Raw genomic sequence first — 18,376 nt, forward strand, 5'->3', positions numbered from 1 at the left:
ACATCTGGAGCCTGTGCCCCGCAACAAGAGAGGCTGTGATAGTGAGAGGCCTGCGCACCACGATGAGGAGGGGCCCCCACTTGCCACAACTAGAGAAAGCCCTTGCACAGAAACGAAGAGCCATAAATAAATAAATAAATAAATAATAAATAATTTTAAAAAAAAAAAGAGGGAAGGGATATGGGGATATGTGTATACATATAGCTGATTCACTTTGTTGTACAGCAGGAACTAACACAACATTGTAAATCAATTATACTCCAATAAAAATGTATAAAAAATAATAAAATTAAAAAAAAAGGAATGAGCTATCAAGGAACAAAAAGACATGAAGGAACCTTAAATGCAAATTGCTAAATGAAAATAGCCAACCTGTAAAGACTATATACTGTATGATTCCAACGATATGACATTTTGGAAAAGGGAAAACTATGGAGATAGTAAAAAGATCAGTGGTTGCCTGGAGTTTGCGAAGAGGGAGGGAGAGATGAATAGGTAGAGCACAGAGGATTTGGGGGGTGGGTAGGGAATGAAACCATACTATATGATGCTGTAATGGTAGATACATAACATCATGAGTTTGTATAAACCCAAAGAATGTACATCATAGTGAGTCCTAGTGTAAACTATGGATGTTAATTAATAATTAACAATATTGTATATCAATATTGACACATCAATTGTAACACATGTATCACACTAATGCAAGGTGTTAATAATAAGGGAAACTGGGGAGGGGGTATTAAGGGAGTATTTGTGATCTCTCTGTACTTTCCCCTCATTTTTCTGTAAACCTAAAACTGCTCTACAAAATAAAGTCTACTGACCAAAATTCTACCCTCTACTTCACACAGCCCACATTCTACATCCAACCTGTCTACTGAACTACTCTTTATAGTCTCCTCCAACAAGCCACAAGGGACCCAAGAGGTCAGCCAATCTAGTGGCTTCCAACTACAAGTTTTCAAATGTTGTACTGGGGACAACATTTCAGAGAGGGCATCCTAAATTCATCCATAGTAAGGATGCATACCAAAATATTCAGTTACCTTCCTTTATCGATATGGGATCATAACAGTTCTATGTGGAAACACGGTTATCTCATGCACATGAGAAGCTCTAAATTGGCAGTTTCACATCGCTTTGACTAATTTTAAAATAGAGTGTGATTCTTACTCAATAAATGAAATTACGTTGAAAAATATGTCACCACAAGACGTCTGTAGAAGAAAATCACAAAAGGAGTCCTTAGTAGTTATGATACTGCAAATTTGTCCAATGCCTCCTTTTACAGCTTGGAAAACTGAGGTCCAAGAGATTAAAAACACCCTCAAGGCCATAGGATAAATTAAGAGCAGAGGCAAACCCGAAGGGAAACTTCAGACTCCAGGTCCACTTCTCTCGCCAACAGCTTCTGGCCTCTCAAGACAAGCTCCTGGCTTAGGCACCCCCCTCCCCTGCTTCTGGTCTCTTCCAGTACACTTCGCTGTGTCTATCTGGCTGACCACACTTCAGGTATTATTTACATAAAAATGGTCTGCTGCAGTTGGGTCTTCATTAACTCTGTCCTTTAAAATATCCTTGACTGATATGAAACGAGATATTCTCTGAAACCAGCCTGACTGCTAGTTTCTATCTGGTTGAAAGAGCCCAAATAACTCATTAAAAATTATGGAGGACGCATAAACCTACAGAATGTAACGGAGTGGAACTGCAGGAGTGAGGGAGCGAGTAGCTGAATTAAATCCGCCCTTTAAGGCTCAAGGCAAAAATCGCTCTTCTTTTAACAGTAAGACAAGAACAGACACTTCTAAATCCTCAGATTCTTGTCCTAGACTAATTTGGACTATTGGAAACTAGACTCAGCTTCTGTCTCCTGAACTGTGACACACTGTAGACATAAAAAGCTCATCATTGGTCTGAACCTAGTTTCTCTCTCTCTGGATCAGGATACTTTTGATGACTCTTGATGGTGTCATTGGCATTTAACTGGTGCTCTCCATTTATGTGTTCCCACTGGCCATTTTAAGTAGCAGTAAGCCCAAACGTAACAGAACTGCCATGCGTGCTCTCTGCCGATGGGACCGTGGCACACAGGTATGGAAACTGGGAGAAAGAAAGTAGCATATTAGTCATCAGCTCAGTTTCCAGGGTCAGACAGTGCTGAGTTTGAACCCCGACTCCATCATTTACCAGTCTGTAACCTTAGATAAGTCATTTAATCATAGGAATAAGTGCCAGGCATTATTCTATGTACTGGAGAAGCAGCAATGAACAAGACAAAGTATTCGCCCATCAAGAGCTTAGTTCCCATTGGGAATAAAAAAGGGTTTTCAGACAATAAATAAATAGGCAATGAAAGAAAATTTTGGAATGTGACAAGTTCCAAGAAGAAGATAAAATGAGGAGAGGGGGGTGACGCCTAGGTGGGAGCTACTTTTGAGTGGATGATTAGGAAGGCCTCTCTAAGGAGGTGACATGTTAGCTGAAATCTGAGTAATAAGAAGTAGCCAGCCACTCAATGATATGGCAGAATAATTTCCAGGGGGATGGAATAGCAAGTGCAAAAATCCTGAGACAGGAATGAGTTTAGTATATTTGGGGAAGAGAAATGATGGAAGAGAAAGGCAGCCAATGTGCCCATTTGGAGGAAAGTAAACAAGGGGAAAAGGGTAGAAAAATAAATAAAATTATATATGTAAAACACTTAGTACAGGGTCTCACACATACTAAGAGCTCTATAAGTTACAACCTAAAAAGTGGAAGAATATAAGAATACCTTCTGTTGGTAAGTCTCAGTAAGTACAGGCATCCTCAGAACCAATATCCATTGGCAACACTGATCAAACCAAACACTTTGACATCTATCGTTTAATGTATTTTACATTTTTTTCAATAGCAACTGTACTTAATGTAGGAATTTATTTCCCCCTAGTGAAGAGCTACCACTCATCAAATCCCATGCATAAGGATTCCTTTTCAGTGATACATATTTTCTGCCAAGGCCCAGCATAAGGCTCATGCCAAAATACATATTTGCCCAGTAAGCCGTAATGGTTTAATATATCAGGTTGAAAATCCACCATTTGTATTTACCGTGTTATGTGAATTAATCCTATATTCTGAAACTATCATTAGAGCTGCTTTCAGTATAATTAATCAGCATGGTGCATCTTGAAATTATTCTGTAGGAAGAGAGAGATGGCAGCTCGGGCCCCCAGCGTTCTGTTGGTAAAGAATTTAATTGCAAGATGTGCTGTTTGTCAAAATAATATAAGACAGGGGGGTGGGGACAGTGGGAGAGAAATAAAAGGGATAAGAATACTTCCTTCTTTATTTAAGCGCCTTTAAAAGCAGACCGAAACTGCAGGGGTTGGGCATATATTTTAAGAATCCTCTAATCATACACTGTGGGCTTCTGAATAAGTAACGAGGATTCTCCAAAATTTATAGAATTCACCCAAAAACAGGGGGCAGAGAGTTGCCTTTTAATGTCATTTACCATGTCATCATTTTTGAAAGACCAGACATTTTTGGTGGGAATTTGGGAAGAATAACCTGGTCGTTTCTCCTATTTCCTACCCTCTCGCTCCAAATGATTAGTAAGTGAAAGAAGATTGTTCATCTCCTCAGATAAATGTGAGATAAACATGAATTGGGGCCTTGCTGTTCTCTCTGCTCAAAAAATCCTTTTGGCTCTTCTCAGGATGAGTTATTCTTTTTTTTTTTTTTTTTTTTTTGCCGTACGCGGGCCTCTCACTGTTGTGGCCTCTCCCGTTGCGGAGCACAGGCTCCGGACGCGCAGGCTCAGCGGCCATGGCTCACGGGCCCAGGCGCTCCACGGCATGTGGGATCTTCCCAGACCGGGGCACGAACCCGTGTCCCCTGCATCGGCAGTCGGACTCTCAACCACTGCGCCACCAGGGAAGCCCTAGGATGAGTTATTCTTATCTCTTATCTTGGAGCTTAAAAGTTCCCTCCTCAGAAGTTTTCCCTGGTCACCTGCTTTAAAGTAGCTTCCCATCCCTGATCCCACATTGGTATTCTCTCTCATAATATCCTGTTTCACTTCCTTTATAGCAATAATTAAAAATTTTAATGATGTGTAATTATTTGTACACAGCATAGCAGCTGATGGTAATCGTTCCTTATATATCCATTTTCTCTTCTTCTTGGGTGGTACAACTAGACACTCTCAGGTCCCTCTGTGGTTACACATGGCTGTGTGACAGACTTCTAGCCAGTGGAATGTGGGCAGATTTGACAAGGATCACTTCGAAGACCAGGGTTTAAGAAGTCCACATGCCCCTTGCATGCACTCTTTACCCTTCAACTGGATGGATGGAGATAACGAGGTTCTAGGGAATGGTGGAGACACAGGTCCTCAAACTACTTCATGTATAAGATCGGCTCACCAACCAGGAACACCTGCCTTGTACCATTACATTAGCAAGAAATAACCTTCTCTTGTACACGAGCCATTATATATTCTTTGGTCTATTTCTTACAGCAGCTAGTATTAACCTAACTAATAGACCCTGACTAGAATATAAGTTTCATGAGGGCAAACACTCAGTCTTTTTTGTTCATCACGGTACACTCACCACCTCCCACGTCAATAAATACTACTGAGTGCAGGCATGCATGCAGGAACAAAGATATCTTACATTTATGTTCACATGTAGTTACAGAGCTAACATTTATACACAGATAGAGATTTACATCCTATGGAAAACTTTGTTAAAGAGATAAGATGAACCTGGAAATTTACTTCCCAGTCTCCAGGTATTATGGTATCTACTGTGATGACAGCTTGTACCCAATTCTTGTTCCTCCCCTCAACACCCGACTCTGCCAGCCCCAACAAGGAAAGCTATTGATAAGGATTTAAATCTTAACCCAGAATTGTCTAGCTCCTGTCAGTTAAAAACGAGACCTGTGACATGGCTTTAACACAGTCCTTTGACATTAGCGTGTTTTTAGTGTCAAGATGAAGAAATGGGCTCATTTAGTCACAGTGAAATTCTCCCTGTCATGAGCTGTCTTCATTCACAGCTTTCCCTCCTACTCTCTTCCTCCTCATGTCCCCACACCCGCCAGAACTGAATGAAGCCTGTATCCACTGTTGTATTTAAGCAAGTTTGTTACCCTAACCACAGCCTGGGGATTTCAAAAGAAAACATCCATTATAAAAAAAAAAGATTGTACCAGATTCTCTACAAGGTTTATTCCATACTGCCTTAAAATATGAACACAGCCGAGCTCTACAGAAAGTGATTAATTTCTTGAAAACGCTAAGGTCACACTAATTGACATGACCTGTGTAATTAAGCAGTCTCTGTTTACACACCAGAAGCTCAGTCGCTGTGAGTCTGAGTTTGCTTGACAGAATGTCTTTACATGTCAAGAGATCAACAACCTTTCTTATGTCCTCCTCAGTCACCTACACAGGCCCCTGATTGCTGTTCAGAGGAGACACGCTCTGGCACGGCTGCATGAAGATCAGGCTGGCCTGGTAAGCATACAAAACGGGGTGAGAGAAAAAGCAGCTCCCACGACAGGTGGGGGAGCCCACTGAATTGGCAGAAGAGTGCCTTCTCACTCAGATGTCTCCAGGCCTCTGGTTTTCAGTATGATGGGGAAAAGTCACATTGAGATGTAAAGAGTCGAAGGGAGTTTTCTCGTGCCCAAATGACACTCTCTCACTCCCCCCACCCCCTGCCCAGAGGCAACAGTGACATCAAAATATTTGAAACCAGGGCTTCCCTGGTGGCGCAGTGGTTGAGAGTCCGCCTGCCAACGCAGGGGACACGGGTTCGTGCCCCGGTCCGGGAAGATCCCACGTGCCGTGGAGTGGCTGGGCCTGTGAGCCATGGCCGCTGAGCCTGCGCGTCCGGAGCCTGTGCTCCGCAACGGGAGAGGCCACAACAGTGAGAGGCCCGTGTCCCGAAAAAAAAAAAAAAAAAAAAAAAAAAAAAATATATATATATATATATATATATATATTTGAAAACAGCTTCCCAATTAGCGTACTATGAGAAAAATGATGGAAATCAATGCCTATTCATAGGAAAAGTTCCACCAGTGTTTCTAGGACACACCTCTGTCAGCCAGGGAAGCTGCAGGGAAGACTAATAATCCTCCCGCGCTTGGTTTAGTCCTAACAGTTGGGAACTTCAGTGTGATTTCTGAACAGAGCTCTCTGAGCTGCCAGGGGCCACTGGACTCAGGCTTCACTTGGTGAGGGGGTCTTTCTTGCCCTAGAGAACTGGCTAAAACCTCCATCGATTAGGTGAAGCGCAGGCAGTTTTCTGAGCGACAGCTTCCTTCTCTAAAGTTCATACGAATAAACACTGATCAACACTGTGGCTCTGATCAGAAACAGGCTCAAGTTCTTCCCCTTCCACACAACTCCACGCACTGCTTGGTGAGCTTTGCTGGCATCCCGGTGTCCTTCATGCAGACAGTATCCTTAGGTTCTATTCAGCGCAAATACCCCTTCTGAAAATGCTTCTCAGCTTTCCCGGGATTCTCAGATGTTGAGAAACCTCTTTACTGCCTCACTAAGTATCTGCCTACAGGCTCTGGACAAGTTATTTACTGTCCCATGACACTAGAGAACATCTGAGTCAGACTGACTGGGTTGAATCACTGCCTCACTACTTAGTAGATGGGTGACTTTGGGCAAATTGCTGAACTTCTCTAGACTTCAGTTTCCTCATCTGTAAACTGGGAATAATCCCTATTTGCACATTCCTAAACCCTATTTGCATATATTGCGAAGATAAATATGATAACTCATGTAAAACACTTAGCACAGTACCTCTCACCTAGTGAGTACCCAATAAATGTTAGCTTCATCATCACCATTACGGACAATGTCCATAGTCATACGTCAAGGTACACACATGGACACATATAGTTATACATATGTCTATGGAACACCCTGAATGCAGACACAAATGTAAACAGTCATCTCCCCAGCACTTAAGGCAGTTAGGAATGAACCCAGGCAGGGAACACAGGAAGAGAAGCCAGCTTGGGGTGGAGGCTCACACACACAAAAAACGAGGCTGACAATGGAGTTTAGGGCTCATTGAGTTTAAGTTGCTGGATATTTCCAGGGAGAGTCAGAGGTCATCAGGTATAGGACTAAACCAATGATTCCCAAGTAGGGGCAATTCTGCACTCCCACCCCCACAAGGGGACATTTGTCAATGTCTGGAGACATTGTGGTCTGTCATGACTGTGGTGGGGGGATGGTCTCTCTACTGGTATCTAGTGGGTAGAGGCCAGTGACATCTACTAAACATCCTATGATAAACAGGACGAATCCACCCCCACCTCCAAACAAAGGATTATTCAGTCTAAAATGTCATTTGTGCCCAGGCTGAGAAACCCGATACTGAACTAATGACCCAGCTTTAGTTTACAGCAAATATTCTCTCCAAAAGCTTACATTTATATTTGATCATGTGCAAATTAGTTATGCTTACAAAATACTGTCTTTTGTGAAATCAGCAGAATCATCATTTGTACTCCATTTTACCGTTGAGGAAATTGAGCTTTTGCAGAAATCTAACTCACGCCTCCTTGACTCAATAGCCCTTACGCTAAACAAGAATAACTATTTTGTCTGTAAAAATAAAGCTTTCTAGATACTCTCAAAAATAACAGACTGAGCTGGTTCTCATCTCATCCAAGAGCTACATTCCTATAATTCGAAGCTTTCAGACATTTCACTGGCAGGTCCTGTGAGGAAAAACAAGGCCCCAGAAATCTTACACACACACTCTTTTAGATTTGTGGCGTCACCAAAGTCCATCTCTAACTTTTCCGCCCTGAGAAGCACAGCAAATTTGATCCCAGTATTCATAAGGCATCACACATGTCTACTAGACACGTTTATTACACATCAATTGGTTCGTGCTTGGATATGCCTTGTTCTTAATCCAAGTTTGGTCAAAGGAGATCTATGGCCCATTTCAAGGCCAAGGTAAGTGACAACACAGTTTATACTGAAACCCAACCTCATGTTCCAAGACACTTAGCAACACGTACTTAACAGCATCACATGTTTAACCAGCAAAGCTGACTCCAACTCAACACAAAATGTCCTGGGTGGGAATGAAAGCACCCAAGTCTACCCACTTTGGTCAGAAGCTCCCCAGGAGAAACATTTTCCAGGACACTAGGAATCTAGGGATTCTCCCCATTTATCTGTCAGGACAAAAGTTGGCAAGGCCAAATGATTTCCAGAACTGCTTCAAAATCTCAGGAGAGAATGTCTTCTTTCTCCTGAATTTGTTGTTTCATGAGACTACTGAGTCTCACCTATTAAAAATAATCATCTTGTGGGAGGGAGGGAGATGCAAGAGGGAAGAGATATGGGGATATACATATATGTATAACTGATTCACTTTGTTATAAAGCAGAAGCTAACACACCATTGTAAAGCAATTATACTCCAATAAAGATGTTAAAAATAATAATAATAAAAATAAAAATAATCACCTTGGAGACTAAGAGATCTTGACATCCAAAAATCAGTGCCCAGAATCATCCCTTTCCTTTCTCCCATCAGAGAATATGCCGCTACAATTTGTCAAGATCCTCTCAGAGATCATACATTTCAATCTACACTTAAAGCGGACTAACTATACCTAAGAACATACCTTAAACACCATGCTATTTTTCACTGACAGACCCCATGGGCATCCAAAGATGAAACATTACTCTGGCGGAGAAACTAACATTGACCATGCTAATGAGTTAGTCATACAATTAGACGGAGAGCAACACAAGGGTCTAGAACCTTGCTACTCAAAGTGTGGTCCATGGCTTTGCCATCACTTGGGAGCTTGTTAGAAAGGTAGAATTTCAGGCACATCTCACACCTCAATTAGCATTTTAACAAGATCCCCAGCGGATTCTCAGCACTTTAGGGCTTGAGAAGCATGTATCTAGAACTTAGCAACCCTTCCTAAAACCCAACCACCATGTCTGTGTCTTGGAAGTTAACACATGTATTTTCACATCTTTTTTCCTTTAGTAAATGTATAATTATATGAGGTTAACATACCACTCATGCCTTAAATGGTGGCAGATATGACTGATGCTTGAAAACATTTACATGTTGCTGTACAAGGACATTTCTGAAACAGACTGAGTGTCACCCATACCGCCCTAGATATGCCCTGCTTCTTCAGGGGTCCACTTCTAATAGATAATTACTGACAACAATTTCCAAGACTGGAAAAGGAAAACAGAGAGAAAGGAGGGAGGAAGGTGACATCATTCCAAAACAGCACAAAGGTCCTATTTACCAGTTTTCTACCTGTAGAACTTTTGGCAAAGGATGCATCACTTTGTATGTACTTCACTTAACCTGCAGTGGTTTAAGCTTATGAGTCCATTTGGGAAGCCAGACTAGGCTCAAAGGGTACCATTGCTTCAACCAGTGAACGCAGGTGGCTCAGTCCTAATTCTTCTCTAATATAAACAACAACTTCTAGAGTACCCAAAGTCTCACCTGCTCTTCACCTCTGGGAAAACCATGATACTCTGTTTCTTCTCCACCTAAGACTTTCTTACCCTCTCCCAATACTCACGTCATTATTGAGGTATAAGAAAGACAAGACAGACCCACCTGGAATCTCCGCATGTCACGTGGGTTTCCCGCATTCTTTAGGCAATTTTGGTTACACTTGAGGAAAAATTTCAAGAAGAACCTGTGAAGAAACAAATTATCACGGTTAGCATTTCAGTCCTGACACAGAAGGGAAAAAAGTAGTAAGTCACTTCTGGGTCATGCATTCTATTCTCTGCACGTTTCCTGAAATATTCAGAATGATGTTAGAGCCAGTATTTTGTTTAAAGCTTTAGCCTTTGTTTTGCATCCAAGCTGGACCTTCTTTATGAAGAGAATGCTCTCCGTGCTGCCAACAGATGTCACAAAAGAATTAAGCCCCCAAGGAAGTATTTTCACTCATAAAGAGGGTAAGTCTTCCCGATAATTTAAGGCAGGGTCCAACTGGAGCTAACTGCCTGAGAATTACTCAGAGTCCCCAACAACAACATGTAATTTAAGCCCCGTAAATTCACAGATGATGAACCGGCAAGATACATGCTAGATGAATGTAAGGAGATGGTAAACACTTTTTATCTTAGCATCTCCAAATAAAATATTCTAATTAGGAGTACTTATGAGAAGGAGGTAAGATTCACATACTGACTGAAGCCCTTTGGCTTCTTGAACATATCCCATACGTTTTCCTTACATGCATGCTATAGACAAAAGCTATTTGTGATGGAAGAAGGAACGTCCTGCCTCACTGCCACCTTGATCTCTGAATTGATTCTAGAGTGAGATCCATGGGTTTTACTGGCTAGGGTGACCAAAGGTCCCAATTTGCCAGGAATAATTCTAGTTTACACCAGCTGTATTAGCGTAAGTATGAACAGTACCCACTTTAACTTTCAAAAGTGTCCTGGTCTGGGTGATAAATTAGATGAGTTATTTCTGTATTTCTTAGCTGGCAGTTGTTAGGCCAAGTTCATCACAGAAAGGCAGCAAGGATCAAAAGTGTCCAGTTAGGGCATTCTTGTTGGCCACCTACAATTAAACTTCTCCACCTGCCTATGTTTGGGGAAAGAAGCATTTTAAAAGCTGCCGAAAGTTCTTCATTCCTTTTTACTTTTAGTGCTGTGAATTTCAGGCCCAAGTATTTTCCCAAGATATTACACTGCATTAAAATGTTGATTAGTTCAATTCCCATAGGAATTTTCTTGTCTTCATCTTTTCTCCACTTCCAGTCTACACTGGAGTAAAATCCCTACTTCAATACACATCATTTGTGAAGAACTATCACCCCAGGATGCCTCAGTCCGGACTTAGCTCTGAGTACAAAGCCTATCGACCAAATAACACCTCTGTAATGACAGCATAGCACAAAGATGCACCAAATTCAGCCAATTTCTGAAAACCAAACTGAGAGATATCCCAGCAGAATCTCTCTCCTCCCTGGTCTCTTAGAATCTGCCGAGAGGGAAGTATGGCGTGGGAATAACTCTTTGAAGAGAGACAATGACTTTGCTAACCCAAAAATAACATTTTAAAATGTAAACATCTTCCTGAAATGGCTCTTTCAACATCATGCAACATTCAACTGCCCATCAGTAAAAGCTGGCTTCTGAACAATCCTTCATCCCTACTTCCAGGTTCTCTTCACAGAGGCCAAAGTTTATCAACATTTTGAACAAGACAAATGACTCATGGAACACCGCTGAAACCCAACTGTGTCAAATGAAATCCAGCTCAAAGAGCAACAGTGTCATTCCCTAGCCCAACTGGCCATGCTGACTCCTGACTTCAGTCGTAGTCTGGGGGAAAGGAAAGGAGTTTGAGAGAGTGGTCACAATCCTAAGTGCCTCTGCACTGTCCCTTTCCTCTGAACTCTCAGAGGCAAATGCTGGGTAGTCCTAATTATCACACACCGCTGTCAGACTCTGTTTAATGTGGTGGAGGTTGGGACAGTGAGTCTGCCGTCTTGCTGGGGTTCAAGCCTACATCCAAAGACACCTGAGATGTGAAAACTGGCTGCTTCTTCCAAACATAGCTGGTTGGAAGGGAATATTTAAAAGCCACCCAGACCCCAGGACAGGGCTGATTATCACTAAGTTGACAGTAAGAGTCAGCTTGGTATGATAGAAAAGCCACAGCCCTTGGAAATACCCAGAATGGGATTCCCATCCAAACTCTGACAGGTACTGCTGTGTGACTTTGATAAACAGCTGAACTTCTCTGCACCACACTTTCCTTATCTATAAATTGGGTATAATACCAGTCCCTACCATATAAGGCAAGTGTGAAAATTAACTGCAATGATGCACAGTGTCTGGAACACAGTAAGCATGGTGATGGTGGCAGTAAAAATAATCATGTCTTTCATGTATTAGGTGCTTACTTTGTGCTCAGAACACTAAGAACTTCAAATTCATTTTCCCAACTCAAGCCTCCTAAATAAACTCTAGTATTAATCCCATTTTATTGATGAGGAAACTGAGGTTCGGAGAAGTTAAGTTGCCCAAAGGTTATCAAATGTGAATCAACTCAAATTTGCAGAGCCTGTGCTTTTAACCATTACGCTATAGTAGTTTTAATAATAATAGAAGTAGTGCAGTATTGATATTAATACTAATTGTACCATTGACAGCAACTGTACTATAATGGCAATTGCACAAATAAGTGTAACCATAAGACTAATTATTAGTACGATTATTTCCACTCCGTCAACATGAATATTGCGGAGGGAGACGTCGCTGCCTTTCTCCATCCAGTGGGCACCCGGCTCCCATTCCCAGTTCCCCAGGGTTGATAATATTTGCTGCCTGTGTGTGTTTAAGCCATTTGAGCCCAGACTCGACAGCCAGATTCAGGTTGTGTTAGAAGGAGCTGTCAGCACACCCTCTGACATCTTCAAGTCAGACAACTGCTAGCCACCGTGAGGGGGTCCATCTGGTGCCAAAATGGATTTTGAAAGACCGGCAAACAGAACACTAGCTCTGCCAGAGAGAAACAGAATCAAGGGAGCAGGGGATCTTCTGTCTCAGCGATGAGCCGGGGCAAGGCACCTGTCACCAGCCCATCGTTAGCACAAAAGCTATGCCGGGCACACACCAGATCCCCATTACCCTAAGCAGCCCTGTCACTTGGCACGCTGGCAGAATCTCCTGCCCGCCCTCTCAACAGCAGATCACTAGCTGAAATTGAAGGCTTGACCATCTGTCGTGGGGAAGAGACGGCATCAACTGGGGCCTGGGGCCTCGCACAAGCCCTTATGTGGAAAAGACACTCTGAAGGGCCAGTTCTTTTGGAGAAAGGCAGCCCTACCCCAGGGGGAGCATCAGGAACTCTTTCAAAGTTTTCCCCCAAGTAGATGCCAAATGTCTGACCCTTTCGGATCACACTTCCTTAAAGGAACTGAGAGGAGTTAGAAGCAGGAGTTAAAAATATCCCCACCGAGACACGAAGTTAGACATGGTACGCAAACTTGGGGGATGATTTATCAGGCTGTTTTTAAGGCATTTGTAAACCTGGGGGACACGTGCACTTCTGCTGGCCTATGGAGAAGATCTCAGATTCCGAGGGGGTGCTTTGAACAAAGCGGAGGTTAGTGTAACTCAAACCCTCACTTTTGTCTAACAAATTACCACATTTTGAGTGTCGGGTGTGTTTGATAACGTTGTTGGAGGAAAGAGTGTGCAGCCTTACCCCAACCGTGGGAAACTGACCTAAGGCAGGACAAAGCCCCTATTGACCCTTTAACGTTCCAAAGAGTTCCATAAACTACAGGAAACAGCCCAACCAGGACCAAACTCCAGGGTTTTTTTTTTTTTTGGTAGGGGGGAGGAGTGGCGAGAAACCTGACACCTTTCCATACGAATAATATCTTGTGTTCATACAGTGTTATATTATCCAAAGCACTTATATACCCAGAATCTCACTAAATACTCACAAAAGTCCTACAAATTAGGCAGGCCAGGAATGATCAACCCATTTGAATGGTAAAGATAAACTAAGACTCAACAAAATTAAGATATTTATCTACAGTCAAAACTAAACTAATACCCTATATTAGCTCAAAGGACTCATCATGGTATGAATTTTCTCCGTGATTTACAGGACTTTATAAGTGACCTAAACCAACACTGAGTCTACCTTCCTCGCCGTGCATGTGGGAAAATTGAGAGATCAGAAGACACGACAATACTCACACAGTTATAATCATTCTGAGAGATAAAACTATAATCCACATGTCCTGACTTCTAGTTGCACGATTTTTCCAATACAGCGTTAGCTTTTCAAAAGCCAACCCAATAAAAGCTCAACACCGGAGCTACTGCACTACTTAGTCTACTACCTCAATTAGGAAAGTGACAGTCATAAAGCCAAAAGTGACATCCTATTGAAAGCTGTGTTTAGGTTCACCAATGAGGCTAATGTAGGACATTACCCATCGTTGAACATTAACTGAACCGACCACACACATTCGTAGAACATAACTGTTTATTCAGTGATTTCCTTGTACCACATTTTACCAACCAATAGATACTCAGTATTAGGAGGAGCTTTCATGTGACAAGCACAGTGCTGGATACCAAAGGTACCACTAGGCTCCCCCAAAAGGAAAGTTGATGAAATTAGCCAAGAGGATATGACCCATCCATACGAGGACGTAAAATAACAAAAAATTATCTCTGTATACCCAGCACGTGGCACAAGACTCAGAACCAATGGGTTTTCAGTAAATATTTGTACAACTAAACAGAATCCAGGACCTCCTAAGGGTAGAAATGGGAACATTCTAAAATGAAGACAGCAGTAGAGTATATTGGACAGGAGCCTGGGTTAAAGATAAGACAAGCCTGGGTAAATTTCTACAATTCCCTGACCCTCAGTGGCCTCAATAAAACATGGGAATAACAGTACCTCCCTCCTAGCGACATGGTGTGGCTTTCATCATAATTCTAGCTTTACTCTTTAATTGTGTGACTTTAGAAAAGTTACTTAACCTCTCTGTGCCTCAATTTTCTCATCTGTAAAATGGGGACAATAAAAGAAACTACTTCAGAGGGTTACTGAGAATTAAATGAGTAATATATGTGGAGTGTTTAAATAGTACCTGGCATAGAAGAAGAGATAATTATTTTCATTAGCATTTGTCCCTGGCCACTGCTCACTGCCTAACACTCAGAGATATTGAGATTTTTTCAGGTACAGAAAGTATTCTTCTCTCTTTGAATGCTAAGGTTAAGAAAAGAAGCCAAGATCTATGTAACTGACGATAACTATAGGTTTCATTGAGTGACCTACAAAAAGAAATAAAAAAGAAACCAAAGAGAGATAATAATGACTACAGCAGCTCTACCCAAAGGCCAAGACACAAAGGAGAGAGGTAGTAGCTTAAATCACAGAGGAACTCCAGCTAGTCACAACTGAAGGGCATACACAGTAAAACCGTCCATTAGGCAACAGCTTATACGTCATTAATGATTATGCAAAGTGTTGCAATAGATCTGGGCTGAGCAGGTTGAGTTTTCACCTCCCCCACCCAAATTCTGAAAAATCATGTCTGGATGTTTTCAGCCGCTCTCATAATGTCCAGGCTGGAAAGGAAAAGCATCAAGGCACACCTAAACTAAGACATAAAAGCCCCATTTGCAGTCTTAAGCCTCCCTGAAAGTTCCTCTGACTTATGCCCACAGATGGTTATGTGGCAGACGATCCTTCTCAAAGATATTCAAGACACGGAGACTCACTCTGGCCCAGTGAAGGAAACAGCTGTGTGGAAACAACTGTGGGGTCCCTTCTGTGTGAAATTCAAGCTGTTCCCACACACACTCGCTGGAGGGTAGAGAGAGAAATGCCTCATGATTCAAAGGGCCTCTTTGGAGGAGTCCCTGTCATAGACTGAGCCATCCTCTTTGCCTTGACGACGAAGCGCAGAACTGCCCGCTCCAGGACCAGATCTACTGCCCAGATGTAACCAAGGAAGACTTTCCAGGAGTACAAGGATTCTCTCAAATTAAAAATATTTAACCAGAAAGCACCTATCCCTATCCAGACCGCCCGAGATGCCAGAGACTGTTTCAGAAATGCCATCACTACTGCACGGGAGCCCTCCATGGAGACGTAAACACGAGTCCATGGCCACTGCCATGAAAAATAGATCTCCCTTCAAAACAGGGGACGAAAACAGCTAGAAAGAGAAAACTTTATTTTCAGTGTCAACACTTTTGGGTTCCTAGTCCACAGGAAAAGTTGTAGAGTATAGTTCATGCATGTGAAAATATGATACCCCTAAGTCTGCCAAAATCCTAGGGATGCCACCAGGGCAGGCTGAGGAGGCTGAACCTCTGTGAGGGCAAAGGTTTCTCACTGCCTGGCTGACCTCCTCTCCTTTCCTGATATTCAAGTACGCTGCTGAGAGAGGACCTGCCTTGACTCAAACCACCCCCCCCCCCCCAGTTCTGTCTGAGAGATGAGGAAGGCAGGAAGGGGAGAACGAGGATCACAGAGAGGCTTCTACGCAGATGAGGCACATTCTCTCCTCCCTTCCCGCAGTGGGAGGTGGAATGATACCAAGCTGTGGCTCTATCTTGGGGATCCCAGAGGGAGAGCATGTGCTGCCCCTATTCTTGGCCACTGACTTCAAGGAGTTTACCTTTTCCCCTGGCCAAGGTCCCTCGGATCTTAGACATTTCTGGAAAGTGTTCTCAGCCTGAAGGGACAAACATGATCAACCTGAAAAGCATCCGTGACCTCAGAGCTCAAGCTGGGCCGTAATGGAAGGACATAATTAGTGGCAAGGATTTACCAAAAAGAAAGAAAAAGGTGTTTGGGATAGCATAGTAGCAGAATAAAGAATTTAAAAATAGTTTTCAGTAAAAGGAGCCACAACAAACAGGTCTCCTGGCACTCAAAGTCAAACCTGAAAGGTGGGGAAAAAGCACCAGGAAAGTGAGAGGGGAGGACAGAATAACCGGTGGCCAATGGGGAAAGAATAAATCACCATTCTTTAGAAATGACATGGAGAAGGGAAGCCAGAGCAAGGGTGCTGTAGCTTACACCAACTGCTACAAGGTTAGACTGGATATTAAACGAGAAAGCATCACACATGCAAAGAACTGTAGAACTTGGTGTGGCAGAGCAGGCATTCATCTTCAGGGATACTCTTTTATGAAGATTACTCAAATGCCAAGTGTTTCTTGCTTAAAATGTGTTAAGGTACAAACCCTGGCTCTGGGCAGACATTTTGAGTCACCCTAGTAGTTTGATTTGCAGCAGGAATGAGGCAAATAACAAAACCAAGTATTGTCCATCGACGGAGGAATGCATAAAGAAGATATGGTACATACATACAATGGAATATTACTCAGCCATAAAAAAGAACGAAATAATGTCATTTGCAGTGACATGGATGGACCTAAAGACTGTCATACTGAGTCAAGTAAGTCAGACAGAGAAAGACAAATATCATATAATATCGCTTATATGTGGAATCTAAAACAATGATACAAATGAACTTATTTACAAAACAGAAATAGAATCACAGATGTAGAAAACAAACTTATGGTTACCAAGGGAGGAAGTGGGGAGGGATAAATTGGGAGATGGGGATTGACATATACACACTACTATATATAAAATAGATAACTAATAAGGACCTACTGCATAGCACAGGGAACTCTACTCAATATTCTGTAAATGACCTGTATGGGAAAAGAATCAAAAAAAGAGTGGATATATGTATATGTATAACTGATTCATTTTGCCGTACAGCAGAAACTAACACAACTTTGTAAACCAACTATACTAATAAAAATTAATTAAAAACAAAACAAAACAAAAAACAAACCCAAGTATTTGTCCTTCTTGGGGCTGGGCATAGACTGAGAATGTATTTGTCTTAAACTGTTTCCATTACAAGGATCATGATCTGCAATGAATCACATGGCACAGAGTTCCTGCAGACCCAGGGATAGGATCTGAGACAAGCATTTCTGGGTCACTGGTGCAAATCCTTCCCCAGGCTGGAAAAGATGCAAATGCAGTGGCAACTTTGTTTCAATAACAATGGCCCATCCCACAAAGCCTGGCCTAAAAGGTGAAGTAGGAGGAGCCTCAACACCTCAACTTAGCAGGTACTACAGCAGACACATGAGTGTACCCTGTACAAGACACTGCTCTGAGTGCTTTGCTTGTATTAATCCATTTACTCTTCACAACAACCCTATGAAGTACTATCTCAATTCTCATTTTATAGATAACACTACTGAGGGGTCATGAGATTTGTCCAGGGTTTCCTATCAAGTAAGTGGTAGAGCTGGGATTTGAATGTAGGCAGTTTGGCTCCAAAACCCACATCCATGAAACTACATTCCTTTGTATGTTATATGTATGATAGATATTATGGGAGTACAGATCATTGACCATATTTAGCTATTCTCTTATCAGCATCATCAAATTCATTCAAGATTAGAGGTGAAGTCACCATACAAATTTCTGGTATTGCCACTAGAATATTCCCAATTATAAATGTCAATGTGTTTTGATCTTGCTTATGAACACCCTCGCCTACTTCAAATGCATTTTAACCACAATTAATGACCAGTGGGTCTGGTAATAGAGTCAAACCAAGCTCAGAGAATGATGGCCAAAGCAAAATCAGTGTAACTTGGGTCTCTTGGGAGGACTCAGTGAACATCACCTTAAGGATTTAGTTATACTCTCTGTGGTTACCAGTTCCACGAGTCACTATCTTTGAATGTCTTTCTTGCAGACAGAAAGCCACAGGTTGAAAATAAAAGGCTT

General features: G+C 42.2%; 1 protein-coding gene across 13 annotated transcripts in view; it reads right to left on the reverse strand.

Annotated features, from left to right (window-relative positions):
- Positions 1–18,376, reverse strand: part of EBF1 (EBF transcription factor 1) — a 395,077-nt gene that overhangs the window by 134,102 nt on the left and 242,599 nt on the right. For all 13 annotated transcript variants that reach the window (XM_065874800.1, XM_065874803.1, XM_065874809.1 and 10 more), the window contains one exon: positions 9,650–9,731. In XM_065874800.1, coding sequence (XP_065730872.1) covers positions 9,650–9,731 — 82 coding nt within the window. The remainder of the gene's footprint in view (positions 1–9,649; positions 9,732–18,376) is intronic.

This window comes from Phocoena phocoena, chromosome 3 (assembly GCF_963924675.1).
Source record: "Phocoena phocoena chromosome 3, mPhoPho1.1, whole genome shotgun sequence".
NCBI classification, from domain to species: domain Eukaryota; kingdom Metazoa; phylum Chordata; class Mammalia; order Artiodactyla; family Phocoenidae; genus Phocoena; species Phocoena phocoena.